The sequence below is a fragment of the Podarcis gaigeae genome (assembly GCF_964106915.1).
Source record: "Podarcis gaigeae genome assembly, chromosome: 3".
Lineage (NCBI taxonomy): Eukaryota > Metazoa > Chordata > Lepidosauria > Squamata > Lacertidae > Podarcis > Podarcis gaigeae.
The window spans coordinates 80,238,800-80,255,902 of NC_139680.1; the positions used below are offsets into that span (position 1 = coordinate 80,238,800).

The window sequence follows — 17,103 nt, forward strand, 5'->3', positions numbered from 1 at the left end:
GTCAACGCAACCTTCTAAGGCTTATTAGGCAAATATGGAGGCACTCATGTCGCTAGGGTTTTTTAGTCACTTACCGTATTTTTTGCTCTATAAGACTCACTTTTTCCCTCCTAAAAAGTAAGAGGAAATGTGTGTGCGTCTTATGGAGCGAATGCAGGCTGTGCAGCTATCCCAGAAGCCAGAACAGCAAGAGAGATTGCTGCTTTCACTGCACAACGATCCCTCTTGCTGTTCTGGCTTCTGAGATTCAGAATTTTTTTTTTCTTGTTTTCCTCCTCCAAAAACTAGGTGCGTCTTGTGGTCTGGTGCGTCTTATAGAGCGAAAAATACGGTAATCACTAAGAATACAGAAGGATTGTGAGGCATTTCATGTATCTTCCTTGCTGAACAGATCTGCGGTCTTGCAAATGGGGCAGCTTGCAGCAGGAAGTACAGGAGCAAAGCAAACAATGCTTTGCACCTTGAACAGCTGTATGGCTGGCACACAAAGTCCTTGCATCAGCTCCTACACTTTTAAAAACTGTCATTCTGCACCATGTGCACAGAGAGAAAGGGATGCCAAGAGACTCCAGGAAGCACCATTGCCACCAGCTGCCTTCACGTGCAACACTGTTCTTCCAAATCTGCATACCCTTCTCCTTGGCTACATGCCTCTATTTTGGCATGCTGGGACCCTAGAGGGAAAATCAGTGCTGGGATTCTTGAAATGAAGGCACAGGAGGACCTCAGATAGACCTGAATGACCTCACTGCTCAGAATATTAGTGCCGCATGAGAAGGCCAAATGAGGTAGCAATAGGGCCCTACAGGAGCTGTTCTGCACCCTGTTGCTGATGGATGCAAGACTGACATTCTAACAGAACAGGGTTCATTGTACAGTACTTTAAAGCAAGGGTGAAGAGCCTATGACCGAGTGGCCAAATGCAGCCTTCCACACCTCACTATTTGGCTCTTGGGATATTTCTCAGGCCACATCCCTCACCAGCCCTACTTCATATCCTGGAGTGTTTTTGCCTGGCTGAAATGTGTCCTTGAACTCTTGGTTGCATGAATGGAGAATAGATAGGGGTGTGTGAAGGAACCAGCCTCCTGTAAAAGGACATTTGCAGTACATGCCGTGACCATTTTAGGTGCCTCCAGTTGATGTGCAATTGCTGACGTGCAGGTCCTTATGGATCCAGAAGAGGGCATAACAGGGCACGCTTATACGTGCTCTGCTGAAGTGTACCAGGGCCAGGAACAGAATCCCTGTGCAAAATGGTATTTATTTTCCTTTACCCACTTTTGCTTCTGACCTTGTCTACCACAGGCCTGAGGCTCTTGGAAGGTAGCTCAAATAGGAATAGGGCCTTTGAAGAAATCACTCATGGGAATTTCTGGAGAGGAACAAGGAGAAAAGAAAACTTGCCTGTAGAAAAGAAACCACTCAAAGCAAATCACATCACACCAGGTTGGTTTGTGCAGCCCTTTATTAGCAACTAAAATAGAAGATATTTGTTGTACAACATGGGTAGTAATTGACTATACTGGAGTTTTATTATATTCTGATACAGGATCTTTTATAAATGCATTTTTATTAAAAAGCTTCCACCCTCATCTGTTTACAACTTGCAAAACTATTCTGAAAGCAGAGTACATGTGCACAGGTCTGCAGAGTGCAAATCTGGGATGTGGTAAATGCTTTTACATGTTGTACCTGCAAGGGGACCAGCGTCTGCCACCATCCCTTTATAGCCACTGGCTTTTAGAAGTCACAACATTTTGACACCAGCCTTCCTTCCCTTGTCCTAAACAAGAAAGCATTTTAAAATGAGTTGTAACTAAGGAAGGACTACACCTACTAGAAAAAGAAGAGTTCTATTAGTTTGAGGTTTCAGTATACCCAAAGACCAGGAACTGCATCTTTGTAAGGGCAAGGCTGGGACCCCACTGGGTGTGCAGGTGTCATCCCTGAGTAGTCAGAGGTTCAGTGGACCATGAGCGCTCCTGCTGCGTAACTCACTGAGCTGTCTTGCCAGTTTCGACACTGGCTTGACTGGGCATAATTCAAAAACGAGAAGCTCATGTTCATTCCATTCTTCTGGAGCTCTGTGATAGCCTAGGGGGAAGGAAAGCAAAAAGGTTCGCTGTTTTGGAAGTAAAGTTGACATTCCAAGAGAGGCAACACTCCAGCGCCTTATTCATAATGGACTCTTGCAAACTTTGCAGGGGAGGACCGGTAGGTATCAATGCTCAGTCCCCACATTACTGAAGAGAAAATACTACTGGAAATTCAGGGTTTCCCTCAAGAATTCAGTTCCACTCCAAACTCTGCTAAGAACACCACCCAGCTGAGTACGACAAAAGCTAAACCACAGAAGGTTTGGTCATCAAGGAGAGTGTATGGTATTTTCTAATAATGGCATTTGCTGCTTTTGAACTCTGCTTAACAAACAGTACTTACATTTAGTAAAACCCCAATGGGATGTCTTCCACATATCGTATTATGGTATTTCTTCAAGTAATTGCTAAAGGACACAGGGTCAAGCTGCTCTATAATGCTCATACCCTAAGGAGAATATCAATATTATGATCAGCTATAATTTAGAGCTGCATTTATTCATAACCAACATTTATAGCATGCCAAGCATGTTACCCAAGAAATACAGATATCAAACACAGAAAGTCTTAACATGTAGGGAAATACCTAAGCTTTACAAACATTTTTTTGTAAAAAAGATAGTTATAATTGTATTACTGTGTATTATGAATACACAGAGCTTTCCACTCAATGTGATACGGTTGTCACATCACCTGTGGGGGGGACCGACACCAAATTGAGAAGCTATCAGTAAAGTGGAAGTTCTACATAACACATTAGGTCTTTTCCTCCCAGACCAGCTTGATCAAGAGTTTTCCCGTTGAATTTTAGCTCCAAATCCAAAGAGTTCTGTGATAAACTGGGAAGGCCTAGGCCCAATACCTCCTCCCATTACAGCTGGCATCCCCAACCTTCGGCCCTCGATGTTTTGGACTACAATTCCCATCATCCCTGACCACTGGTCCTGTTAGCTAGGGATCATAGGAATTGTAGGCCAAAACATCTGGAGGGCCACAGGTTGGGGATGCCTGCATTAGAGTCTACAACTGTCTCTTAGAACAACGGGTAGCATGCTCTTAATGCAAGGAGCCCCACTGAATCAGACCAAGGGTTGATCTACTCTAATCTTGTTTCTATATGTCTCCATGGAAACATCTACAAGACAGGCATGAAGACAATAGCCATCCCATTTGGCAGCTAGTATTTAGATGCAAAAGTGCCTCGGAACATGGCGACACCATTTAGTTATCATCACTAACAGATGTTGACCTTTTAAAAGGCTGCATTCATCTCCTCCCTTACCTGAATTCACTAGGACTTACGTGGTTATGATTGCACTGCAAGATAGCTATGAATTCTATAGCATAATTGTGCCTTGTGAAAAATTACTAAGTTCTCCCTGCTCCACCCCCCCACCTGAACCTACTGATGATCCAACACCATTGGGAAATTCTGAATTCTAGCAATGAAGGAAGAAACAAGGAGCATTTCTGAAAAGCTTCCACAGGGATCCTGGACATCAAAACTCTATTTCCCAATGTTGTTGGTGGCCACATGTACTGCGGCTACGGATTCCCTCCTAGACTAGGGATAGATGAAATGGTCTTGATACAGTTTGCATCCCTTGTGTTGAAACAAAAATGGGAACGTGTTATTTGGAGCTCTGAAAAACTGCAGGAGCCCTCAAAAAACGCAGGACGAGCAGACAACAGAAATTATGAAATTTAACACTTACCATTTTATCTAGGTTTTCAATGGACCTATAGATCTCTCCTTGAGACTCATCATAGTAACTGTATCTGAACCGCTGACCTTAATTAATAAAATTAAAGAAGAAATGAGTAACTAGACATATATTATGTGGTTATTATTTTTTTAAATGAAACAAAGTGGTATCTGAACAGGCAGCACAAATCTATGGTGTACTGCATCTTTAAAATACTCTCATTCAGTATACTGACTGCATTTGGATGATCAGCCATCAGTTTAATGATATATTGATAATGTCTTCTGCCCATGCACAGAGTCTTTATGCCCATCCCTTTGTGTGAATAAGCTCACAAACCAGCAACTCTTTCATTAACTATTCTTTCCCTTTTCTTCCAGCACTGGTAACAGCTTTAAAACAAGCCATGGTGTTAAACCACAGTGTGCTTAAAGGCTCATTTGTATCTCAGGTTATTAAGGTATCTGAGGTTATTAAGGTAAAAAATGACTTTTTGAACTTTTCCATTATATTGCAATAAACCTAATCCCAACAAGACAGCAACCAATCAGATTAAAGTGTCCTTATAACGCAAACATGATTTCTATCAACATTTGGCACTAAGGAAATATAGTATGGTCATACATTAAATATTTATTATTTTAAAGCAAATTTAAACTTTTATCAATAGTTTAAAAATATATAAAGACTTCATTTTGGTTTATGTTGCTTTATTTGCAAAATGCCAGAAGAGCTGTTGTTTTTAATTGCAATGCTTTAAGAACACTGCCACTTGTCAGAAATGTTCTTCCTGCTTTGCCCCCATAGCAGAAGTGACAGAGATGCCTCCAGTAAAAGCTTGGGAAACTTTAAAATGATACAAAAGCCAGAAAAAACTAGTTCACAGCTGCCTTCTTTTGCTGGCTCTGCAATTCTAATTTGAGTAGAATGAAGCAAATATGAAAAAGAGTGATCAGATACTGGTTTGGAATGCAAATTATTAAAACTGCTGGTGAATCCTTGCCACCCTGACTCAACCATGGGAAGAGTTCTCATTTTTCATCACAAAAGAATGCGTCATATGAATTTCCTCTTTTAATAATAAATGTAACTCTTAAGACTGTGTGTATGTGTGCTTATCTCTGTGTATATGGTTGTGTGTGTAAAGTCAAGCTCATGCCTTAACTACGACTGTGTCTTTTGTCACCCCTGCCACACCATGAAGGTGCAACCAACAAACTTCAGCTTCAATTCGCTCTAACAGGTTTGTCAAACTAAAATGCATTTCAATGTAACATACACGTATTTTGTGTATATTTGCCAATGTATGCAATTGGAGTTCACAACTATTCACATGCCTCAACTTACCCCAATGACAGAAGTCAGAGGAAACCACAAAAAGATTACAAGGATCTGCTAAATATTTGCTGAAGAGTTTTCCAAATTCCTGTTCTTTTGTCTCACTCAGTGCTCCAACCAACACAGGAACAATGGTAAACTCATCCTTATGGCTTAAAGAAGAGAAAAATAAGTTTGCATTGTAGAGGGTCAAGACAAGATCAGTGCTGAATGCTTCCCTCACCCTCCTGAATGTGCTTCTCCCACATGCAACTTTCCCCCACTTCTTGTAGGCCTGCCTCCCATGTGAAAAGCACTGAACATACCCCATGGCCCATATTCTGAATCCATGATTCAGCTTTATTTCTTAAAAAAAAGGAAACAATTCTTTTTAAAAATCGTTTTGATCTGTTGCCATATTTATCTAACTAGCACTTTCTAAAAGTTTGCACCTCACCAGCACACTCTGAATAGCACTTAAGCCTGACAAAAACAGCTTGCTGTAAAGCAGGCTTCCTCAACCTCGGCCCTCCAGATGTTTTTGGCCTGCAACTCCCATGATCCCTATCGAACAGGACCAGTGGTCAGGGATGATGGGAATTGTAGTCTCAAAACATGTGGAGGGTCAAACTTGAGGAAGCCTGCTGTAAAGAAACACAGTGTGTTTTAGATGACCAAGCCAGACTCTCCCTGTATTTCAGAATCAGAAATAGGTACAGTGGTGCCTCGCAAGACGAAAAGAATCCGTTCCGCGAGTCTCTTTGTCTCACGGTTTTTTCGTCTTGCAAAGCAAGCCCATTGACGGCTTAGCAGATTAGCGCTTTTAGCGGTTTTTAGCGGCTTATCGGATAAGCGGCTTAGAAAAAGGGGGAAAAACCCACAGGAACTCGCAAGACATTTTCGTCTTGCGAAGCAAGCCCATAGGAAATTCGTTTTGCGAAGCACCTCCAAAACGGAAAACTCTTTCGTCTAGCGAGTTTTCCGTCTTGCGAGGCATTCGTCTTGCGGGGCACCACTGTACTCTGGTAGTGATAGCTTCATAAGGAAAACAAGCTGTGTGTTTTTTTCATTGTCTCATGCCCAAAGGGGCAGTGATTTTTCAAACACTGTTTTGTTAAATAGGTATGTTTTATAGTCACAACTGAAATGTGTAGTCAATAGCTTATGCTTAGACTTGTATTTTGAAGTGGCTGAATGATAGAGTTTATTGCTGAGTGAACCTTTGTAATTAATTTGACACTGTATTGCTTATATGTATTATCTACTGTTATAAATTGTATTCATATAACTGTTTTGTTTGGATTTTAAATTATGTTACAATGTTTTAAACTGACCTGAAGCTATTTGATAAAGAGTGGTATATACATTTCTTAACAAACGTTTACAGGTAATTTCTTTATGGAAAGATGCTGCCGTTTTGTAGGATTTGGGTCTCCTATAATTGGAACAAGCTGCGCAAAGTGGTATAGTACACTTCCTTGATTTTTCCCAATTCTTCCAAGTCACATAAGGAAGGATGGAAGGAACATATAATAACAGATGTAGTAAGATGAGATAAAAGCCCTGACCCCCTGAACTCTACCCAACCCCTACTGATTTCTACTCTAAGAAATTATCCGTGTGTCTAAAAGTTACAGCCTACAGTTCTCTTACTCGTTTTAATGAGCTTAAGACACTTGAGGATTCCAGCATACTGTATTCTACATTAGTGGAGTATGGGAGAAACCCATACAGAGATTTATTAAAAGCAGGGATTCAATATGTACATTCTACATATGGTGCAGCTTCTTAAAAAGTAAATGTACCTTTCCATGGCTTTAGCAGTATAAGGCAAATGCATTTCAATACTGTGTTCATCTTCATCTGTTTGCAGAGACATGCGCTCAAACATTCCAGTCTTCCATAATTCTGCATAAACTGAGAAGTTTTGAATATATTAGTCTGACTAAAAAAATACTGAATGAGAAGCTGTCTTTCTTATCAACTTTCTGGTTATACTCAAACTAGGATGAAGTGTATCTCCTCAACCAAGTACTGTGATATAAAGTGCCAAGTTAAAACCTTTGCCTTCAGACTGTATGGGAAAGCAGACAGTTTATGTATTAAGATTACCAGTAACCACTGGATAGAGGCAGAATCAAAAATAACCTATTGGGGAATATCTGTTTATAGAAAACAATGATTGTAGGTGCCTACAAATGTTTTCATGTGCTCAGAAAAGCTCTCTCCCGCCAATCGTTCTGTTAACTCAGCTAAAGTATTTTAACACAGAAACTCTCCTACTAAGTTACTGGCATGTCAGTCTCTTTTATGCAAGACAAAGATCCTGCGTTCCTCCAGATGTTGTTGGACTACAGCTCTCATCAGCCTTGGCGGTGCTGTTGGGGTCCAACATCTGTAGAGCCAATGGTGCCTCCCCTCTGATGCAAGATATAAAGACGATCACAACTGAAATTAGAGCTAAATTTTATTCTGTAACCCATCTCACTTATCTCCCAATATTTATTTTAGTAACAAGCAGTTGCTTTATATAGTTTAGTGTACTGCATCAACTTTGTCAATGAAGGACAAGTGGTTACTGTAAGCAGGCAAACTCCCAACAGACTTTGTTCTACTAGGGAGGAAAATAAGATTCTAGGCTCCTGAAAGTGTTCAGTAGTATGGCAGCAGAACTATGGCTGCCACAGGAATCCTTGGACAAGTGCCCAAGAATGGACAAGTGTCCATTTGGTTCATTCATAAGACACTATTCTGTTAGTCCTGTTACTTCCTGAGGTTTTAAGATACAAACCAACCAAACGTTTAAAAAATCAAAACATGAAGAAAACAAACAAATGAATGCCTTCTCCCAGATACAAAGCTAAGGCCACAGAGTGCAAATAAAACAGCTGGGTTTGCAGAAAAGCTGGTGACAGTCCAACAAAACAGACTGAATTATTTCAAAGAACTCCTTTATTCCATGAATTCTAAACAGTGCTCTTCCTTAAATAATAACCCATGTTAGATTTACTTCCTGTGCCATACCCTATTTTTATTTTATGAGAATATTTAGAGGTAAGTCAAATAAAAGGAAAAGTCACAATGGATTAATAGTTTTCTAAGAATTAGTTTTGCTTGTGTACTGCAGTGGTTGTGTATTTTATATGCAATTACCCTTTTGATCAATTCGCAGATCATATAGTGGGGTTCTATATATATCCACACTGGAAAGTGCACACCGGGAGAGGGGCACGTGGTGGGAAGGCCCAAGGATGAAGATTCTCCGTCTGAGGGTGAACAGAAAAGATGTAATATTTGCGACTGTCTACTCAACAGAAAAACAATGGATTCCATGACTAGCTAAAGACAGGTGAACGGTTCCACTATCAACATTTGCACTCCAGCACACATGGACATGCCTCCTGCTCCCTGGTTACATCCCATTACAGTTGTGTCCAACCAAAGGCTTTTCTACTTGAAGGAAAAAGACAAGGCTCCCAGTTGGATGCCTTTATTACAGCTCTTTTTTATGTTACCACTGTAGCGTGGCAAGTGAGATGCTACATCATGTAGCATCTAATTTTAGAAAATGAGGACTGTATGGTCCTGATTGCATACAGTTCCAGGCAATTTTAAATACAACCCGAAAAATAGTGCTGTGGTCCAAACTGTCTCCACCCTATATAGAAATGTCTTCACATACGTGTGCTCATTGGTGCAATCTGGAGCCAAAGCAATTTGGCATCCTGATGGCAACCACGATGCCAAAGCTAACACAAGTATTGGGTGGGTAGGGTCAAGAAAAGGGGGCATTGACACTAGAACTTCACACAACATTTATCCATTCATTCTATGACGTATACTGTCTCTCAGAGGCATTGTTCAATTTGCCCCAAGGATTGGGACAAAACAGCAAGTTATCTCCATTATGTGTCAGCCACTACGGTACAGGTATCCCTCTTTGCCACTACCTAAAATGACTTCTGTCTTAAAGTCAGCATGTATGCAAATCAAGTTCTGTTGAACACACTCTAAGAATCTTCTAAAGTGACTTACGTGACTGAAGGATCCACTTGTTTGTACGCATGAGCTGCACACGACCCACAGTAAGTATAGCCTGCATGCCTGCAAAAAACAGACACGTTGTGCAAGATTAACAGTCAGCATATTGCTGGTCCATATAGGGGAGCTTGCTGATGTTATGGAGTTGACAAGCAGCATATATTCAACTGGCTCTTGAAAAATGCAACAGCAGATATAAGCAGCATGCCCAGTTGGTACACTGACAATCAACAAGCAACTCAGCTTACTTACGTGACTCTCAGACAGCAGATATGTATATACCCTTATCAAGGTTATGTTTGCAAGACACAGCAGTGTCTTGCATGAATACGCCTATGACCTAAAATTGTGATAAGAGACGGCTGTAATTTGAAGCTATGAGCATTCTACTTCTTAAAGCAAAACCATGTTTAAGATTGAAATATATGAGTAGTAGTCTTCTGAGCAATTACAAACAATGCTGAAATGAAATAGCACACTACCTTTCATGAACACAAGAAGTGTTCTCTCCTCTGGTGCTAGGGACTCAAGCGAAGGAAAAAGTCCACACATTCAGAGTAAGGGGAATGCAAGATAAAGCACTCTCCTCCCTCTGAATTAGGATAGTTGATAGAAATAATCAAAACAAAATAGGACGAGGAAATCAGACTCTGAAAATGACACAAAAGAATCACCTGTATCAGGGCAGATAACCAAAGTGACAGACATGAACCGGCCTATTTCTCTCACTCAAAAAGCACCATTTTTTGCTGCAAATATTGGAGTGTGACAATTTGTAACAGTTCTTTTAAAATGGTCTACATGTGAAAATAAAGAAAAAACTTACGGTGCAATAATAGCTCTAGCAGGCCTCTTTGTAGATTGTACTTGAGAAAGCCAACCTTCTAGTTGTGCACTCAGCTGAGGTCCTAGAAAAAGAGATAAGGGTTTAAAAACAACAACCACAAGAGCCATCCTTAGAATAAGCAAAATGGCCCATAGCGGCAAACCATAGCTATAACTGGGCACAAGTAGCATTCTGGTGCATGCTGTTCAAATCATGCCTGTCCTGCTCCTCCCTTTGCCACGATGGGAGGAAACAAGCATATCACTGGTTTAGCATTAGGTGTGAACCAATGTGCATGGTTTCTCTCTTTCCAAACAAACCACAGGAGGAAGCCAGAGAACAATACACCACTAGTTCTATTCAGCATGTGAACAGTGTCATTTTAATGCTTCCGGGTGGCTTCAAAGATGATACCTTGCTAAATTCATTTTTAATCAATAATGTTTGATATTTCACGGGGAGTCATGACAGGAAATATACCTAATAACATTTTGAAGAATTTGAAAAACACTTAGACATTAACCAGTCTATTGACAAACAGCCGCCAGCTTGATTGTTGCTTTGTATTAAACTCACATTAGCAACTGACCTATTTCAACCCAAAGGAAAAACTGCATTCAAGTGTGACCCTTTCCAATATCTCTGCAACATGCCCTCTCAGCGCTGCATCTAGTTTTGCCAAGAGCTACTGCTGCCAAAAATGAATTCAGAAGAGGATTGCTTCATTAACACACCACTTGGAAGTTCTATAAATACATGCTTAAACAAACTACACAATAAGGATAATTTTAAAAAGCTAAAGAGGAGTGCAGTAAGAAGTGCCTGGCTCCAAGGCATCATTGAATATTAACAAGGAAGGGTAAATATGTGAATTCATGGAAGCTGTATTGTTTAATGATCCACTGTAGTTTGAACATTTGCATAGGTATTGGCATGGAACTGAGATGATTCTAGAACTGAAAGCACCTAATCACCTGATGCCATTGTTGCAGCAGGTAAATGGCAGATGGGCAACCATCTGTCAAACTTGGTCTGAAAGACAAAATCCTGATAAAGATCTAGCCTGCAGAGTCAAGGTTTCCCACCAATGCAATAGTTTGGGTGGGATTTTACTTTGGCACATCCAGTTTAGAAAACCCAATTGACATCCCATAGTTCAGAGCAGGGCCTTGACAGCAGGAGCTACAGTTTGTTCTTCCTCCTTTAAAAGTTGGCCTAAATTTGCATCTCTAGATATAAATTATTAGATGCAAAATTGTGTTCTGGGCATGTGCCGCAAGTCTTTTAAGTAGCAGCTCTCCACACCATGTATGTGAGCCTCCATTTGATTTGGTAGTTCTCATTTCTAGTCTGCAGCTCCGCTTTTTTTACTGCTATCATAAAACCTAGACCTGGCTAGTGGATGAACAGTTGCCACACAATGACTTTCCCCCCTCCCTGTATAGCTGTGACAGGCAGCTACCTCCCATAAAACATTTGATGCAAGAAGAGGCTCTGCATCAAGGCTGCCTGTGAGACAACACAAGATGGAGGAGCTGCAGGGAGTTGGGCGGTGCCTACTATCAAACCATTTCACCACCTGCAGCCCTCACATCCTGATAAACAGGCTCATCACAGCAACCAGGGCTTGTAGCAAAAATGATGGAGTGTTCCTGTAGACACATCTTGACAATTTCTGAGAAAAATTAATTAAAATGAGGAAATGTTAATCTTTGTGTCTCCCTGGAATAACTGGATTTGAATTAGAACCCAAATAGGCCTCTGTTTTTAAATTTAAAAGGAAATGTTTTAACGGTATCCACTGAAGCAGTCCATACTGAATCAACAAAATGTGACAAACAGCAAAATTTCAACCACATGAACAAGTAAATTATTATACATGCTGAAATAATCAACAGGGGTTTTTCTTTTGAGGGAAGAATCTATCATTGGAGGCAGGGCCACAGTTCTCCAAAAATTTGCTCAAGGTCACATTGCCTGTAAATGTGTGCTCTTTCTTTCTCCTATAGCATAAAATGTAAACCTTCAGCAGTAGTTAAGAGTTCATTTTGAAGCTCAGGATCTCTTTTTCAAAGGTAGAGCGTCACTTGCCAAATTAACAAAAATACAACTATATATGATGTCCAATCATTGCAGGCTTTTCATGGGGCTTTTTTTGGGGGGGGGGAGCATTATCTCCTCTTTGCAAGTAAATCCAGCAATTGCTTTGGTTACTTCCATTCACCTACTAGTAATTAGTTACCTAGCATGTAAAACTTGGGAGGCTGCTGAATTTCTGAAAAACACAACATCTCATCCAAAATCAGCATGTGTGGAAAGCACTTTAATGTTCACAATGCATTTTCTTTCCCCCCCTTTTTTAAAAAAAAATCATTTCGTTTGTTCATTTAGCATGGAATGCCCCTTAATGCACTACAAACACCCAGTAACCTCAACTATATAAATTGCTAAAGTTCAAAAATCCGCAAATAGAAAACAAAAACACCTATATGGAAAAGCTTGATCCTCCCAATTTCGTTGCACTTGTGCAATGTTGCACTTGTGTAATGACAATAAAGAATCTATCTATCTATCTATCTATCTATCTATCTATCTATCTATCTTCCATTGGTAAAATAAAACAGTATATGAAGATCCATTGGTCTACAATGGACCAAAGTTGCTTTCGTAAGTTATCTTTCATTTTTATAGATAAACTTTTGAACACCACTTGAATGCAAGAGTGTAACATCATATCTTCCAATAACGAATTTTTTCATGACACAACCTTTTGTAGGTTCAGATATCTAATAAGCGTACACAGCTGCCTATGAAAACACATGCCACAGTATATGTTATGGTGGTAAAATCATACAAAGAACACAATTCAATGCATGTTTACTCAGATGCATGACCAGCTGTATTCAATGGTATTTACTCACTAGGAAATGGATGTAGGATTGCAGCTTATTTAAGATACATTTCAGTTGAACAACAGAAGCATTAACAGCCTCTGGAATACATTTTATTCACTATTTCTTTGGTTAGATCATAGTCCCCACACTAAAGCCCGCGGACCGGATAAGGCCTGAGGGACTCGTTTATCCGGTCTGTGGCGACCCCCGCTGCCCGCTCATACCGGCGCTGCATGGCTGCCCACTCAGAGGAGCACCGGAAATAGCATGTATGCACATGTATGGGCACACACTCCCCCACCCTCTGGCCCACCACGCCCGGCCCGAGGTGCAGTAAGTTTGCGGTGGTAGCTCTCACTTGCATCCATGACAAAAACAGGATACAAAACTGTCCTGACATACTGTTTTTTCTGAATTTGTTTGCCTTGTAAATAAAATATAATTTGGAGTGGGTTGGCTTTCCTTCTTTCCTCCTCATCACAGGGCAATTTGCATCCGAAAATTTTCTGATGCCCCAGAGTGATTGAATTTAGAATTTCTATTTTACTTGTCTTTACCATACAAAGCTAAAAACTTTGAAACTGCCAAGCTTGCCTAAACTGTATCTGCAACTGGCATCTATTCAGTTACTAATGAACTTATCAAACAGGAAAAATATCAATAGAAAAATAAAGCACTGTAAAAAAAATTCGTTGTTGCTTGACATATCCCTTTGTGATGCAACAACTGTTGGCAACTTGTTGAGAATGGTCAAGGTGCTTATCTTGCATACATATAAGTTTTACAGAGCTGTCAAAGACTGACTTGTATTTCATGGCCTTCTGACACATCCTTTTACATATTTTTCCACACACACATACACCAAGTAAGAATAACACTTTGTGCATTTGATGACATGGGCTCTTTTCCATGAAATCTTGTGCCATAATAAATATGGTAGTCTTTAAGAGCCACAGGACTCTTTCGTCTTTAAATGAAATTTGTGTTTGCACATCACTTTGTGGTTTGGCAGTTAAGTATTTGCTGCAGCAAAATGGCCTGGCATATACAACTTTCTCTTGTAACTTCTAAGCTCACATTAGGTTTTTCTGCAGAGTAAGCAAGAGACCCCAGGAAACCTGTCTAGCCAGCCGGTTCAGTCTTCTTTGTCTTGCTGCCAGCTCCCAAGAGCAGAAAATGTGTTTATTCAGCAATGGATCCAGCAAGCTTGGACACTGCATGTGTATTACCAACCATTTTTAAATCCATTGCTACACCTGCTAGAAGTTGTGAATTGACACTTTATCTCCTGCAGCAATATCCTCCGCACCCTGATTTCAACCTGTCAAAGTTAGCAACAGCATTGCATCATCCGCTTGCATGACTTGCCCTTGTTCCTCCATCCACACTGTATTTATTGATTTATTAAATTTATATGCTTCCCCTCATCTGAGGATCACCGGGTTGTTTACAATATCAAAAGACAAAAATACATAACATAGTAAGAAACAAAAACAAGGAGCAGTCAGACTTGTTTTGAGCTGCTTTGAGGGAGACCTGCTTTGCCTCATAACAAATCCCAAAGCATTCAGAAGCACCATGCTCCAGTTCTGGATTCAAGCTTCCTCCAAAGTAGGTGCACATTCATGGCATGTATTGCATCCCTAAACCTACACTTCCAGTTGGAAACAATCTTTCTTATGACAAGCAATTAGGAGTGACTTCTAAAGGTTAAGATACCTACTACAGTTGCTAACAAGCAGACATGCAGCTAGCAAGTTGCAAGTAGCCAGCTGCAATGTACATTTGCTTGTCAAACTGCTGCTACCTTCTCTCTCCACATCACATTTTTCAGGTAAGAATATAAACCATCAAGCCAGAGAAAGTAAGTGTTTGTTTTGTTTCCGTCCTGAAGGTTCTTTTGTTTCTTTGTAAGGCCAAATGAAATATCTGGTTGCTGCATACAATGCATATAGGAAGAAAACTCATTCTGGAACATGTACTCCTTTCATCCTGCAGAGGGCAGTTCTGTGTGCAGCATTTTCTCAGGAGGGCCAGAAGAAAGAAAAGGGGGCAAAGACTGACAACACCACTGGTCCCATTTGCTCTTTTTAAATGGTATCAGAAATCCAGAAACACTAATTAAAAGCATTATCTCCCTCATATCTTCTGTGCCTATTCACTTTAAAAACGCAGGTTTTTAAACACAAAGACTTCCCTATAAACATACAGTCGTTAAGTCCTTTGTTCTTCTTAAGAGTAATACCTCATTCTCTGGGGGGTTTAATAAATTGTAATGGTTATTTTTTAAGGGGAAAAAACAGTACACTAGGCAGTACAAGATATCGGACTTGACAAAATGCCTACTAGCTCGATTCAGAGACAACTGCTGCGTTCCCATAATCCATTTCTTTCCCCTCCCCCGTATTACCCTAAATGACCCCTTTTCATTCACACACTTCAGATCTTTGTCGGTTCCTTTAACTCGACACCGAACTACCAAGGGATTCTTCTCTTGCTTCTTTTTCACAATCAGCTCTCCCGAAATGCGCTGTTTCCTCAGGGTATAATAAAGGGAATAGGAACCAGTACAGCTTCCTTACAATCCCCGGGGCGATCTCTGGGAATCTCTTTTCTCCAGGCGCCGATCTCCCCACCCTTCTGGAGCTTGGCCGGGAATTCAACCACGGCAGCTTATGGAGGGCAAAGGCAACCGGAGGTTCTGGAAAAGGGCCTCGAAATGCCCGGCGGAAAGTGCTGATTCAGTCAATGGCCCACCTGCCGGGGCGAAGGAGAGGGGGAAGCCTTGTCCCCGACACAATCAACGCCGGATTCCGCGCCGCGATCGTCGCCTGCTGCCATCCCAACCTCCCTTCAATTCAGCGCCATGTGTGTGTGTTGCAAAACGCTCCCTTCCTTCGCCCCACGTCTTTTTAACGCCAATTACACACGCACACACAAATGAGTCTCACGGCACCGTAGAGATTCACAGAATTAGAGGGCGATCCTAAGGATGCCTACTCATCACAGGTCAGTCCTACCGAACCCCTCAACGGGGCTTACTCCCAGGTAAGTATGAACAGGGCTGCAACCTCATTGTGTGACAGCTTTCGAGGGTTACAGGCCGCTTCACCAGATCGCTGCATCCGATCTGGTAGACTCTGGGCCACAAAAAGGTTGCGAGCCCGTAAATCAATTTGCCTTTAAGTAGCCACGAGATTCCTCGCACCCTGGAGTGAACACTCCGGGATTGATCACGGACATGCGTCCGTGGGGCACCCATTATTCCCCCACTTTCGGATAATAAAAAAATAGCCTCGCATTCCCGGTAAAAGGTTGAGTTCGGCCCACCTTTGCAACGACCGAGAAACCGCATCGTAGCGGCGCCGGGCGGTCAATTACTCGGGATTAAAAATCTCCAAGGGCTTTATTCGCCTCGGTCGTTTAGACACCGATCCCCCGCGTGTAAGAAATGGGCAAAGCGAGCTCACGGAGAACAATCCCGCCCCCCGACGGAGCAGCCTAGCCCCTCGCCTCCACAGGCCCCGGAAACCCCCGCCGCCCCAGCGCGTACCTGAGGCCGTGTACCAGCTGCCGGCGTGGCTGGCCTCCCGGCAGAGCACTCGGTTGGACATCTTGGTGCCTGAGCCGCCTATGGTGTTGGGGGAGGCGGGGGTGAAGGGAGGCAGGGGGGCCTGGGGAAGAGTCCGGCCGCGGCAGCCGCGGTGCTAATCCCCCTCCTCCGCCTCCTCCCCCAGCAGAGCCCAAGCCCCCGCGAGGGGGGGCGGCGCTGCCGGAGGCACGGCGAGTAGGGCCGGCGACGAGGCTGGGGAAGCGGCGAGCACGAGGAGCCGGAGGGCTGCGGGCTCTGCCGGAGGCTCCTCCTGGCCTGGCCCGGGTGGGGGAGACGGAGGAGGCGGCGGCGGAGAGGAGAGCCCGAGAGGGACAAAGGCCAAGGCAGCGACCGCCGCCCGGGCGAAACCCACAAGAGCAGGCGGCAGCCGCCGGGTTTGGCCTAACTCGGCTCCTGTGGCAGAAGAACTACACCAGCGCGGTTTCCCATTGGGCCAAGGGAAGCAAAAGCCCTTCGGCGATTGGGTCGCTCTTTGCCTATTCCCTCGACGGGCGCAGCCGCGGCTTCCCATTGGGCGGCGTTCCGAAAAACGCCCTCTCTATTGGAGGAAGCGGGAGGCGGGGGAGGGACCGTTTAAGATTGGCCGAGTGGAGTTGCCGTGGCAATG

At 42.5% G+C, this 17,103-nt stretch overlaps 1 protein-coding gene across 2 annotated transcripts; it reads right to left on the reverse strand.

Annotated features, from left to right (window-relative positions):
* Positions 1-1,450: 1,450 nt before the first annotated feature.
* On the reverse strand, positions 1,451-16,998 carry MEMO1 (mediator of cell motility 1). Of its 2 annotated transcripts, none has more exons than XM_083732769.1 (9): positions 16,437-16,998; positions 9,990-10,071; positions 9,158-9,226; positions 8,276-8,388; positions 6,928-7,039; positions 5,153-5,295; positions 3,815-3,891; positions 2,443-2,547; positions 1,451-2,097 (listed from the first exon to the last, which is right to left on the reverse strand). In XM_083732769.1, exons 1-9 carry the CDS (start codon positions 16,495-16,497, stop codon positions 1,966-1,968), a joined length of 894 nt encoding a protein of 297 aa, XP_083588895.1. In that variant the 5' UTR covers positions 16,498-16,998; the 3' UTR covers positions 1,451-1,965. The 2 variants fall into 2 exon arrangements, with proteins under 2 accessions (XP_083588895.1, XP_083588896.1); XM_083732770.1 differs by lacking the exon at positions 16,437-16,998 and adding an exon at positions 10,579-10,698.
* Positions 16,999-17,103: the final 105 nt, after the last annotated feature.

Bases quoted from the DNA above. Each gene is read 5' to 3' on its own strand.
- MEMO1 (XM_083732769.1), bottom strand. From the start codon at position 16,497: ATGTCCAACCGAGTGCTCTGCCGGGAGGCCAGCCACGCCGGCAGCTGG. The intron at 8,389-9,157 runs GTAAGTCACTTT...GTTCACCCTCAG, and splicing joins CAAGTGGATCCTTCAGTCAC to ACGGAGAATCTTCATCCTTG. The intron at 3,892-5,152 runs GTAAGTTGAGGC...TTATTAATTAAG, and splicing joins CTCTGACTTCTGTCATTGGG to GTCAGCGGTTCAGATACAGT.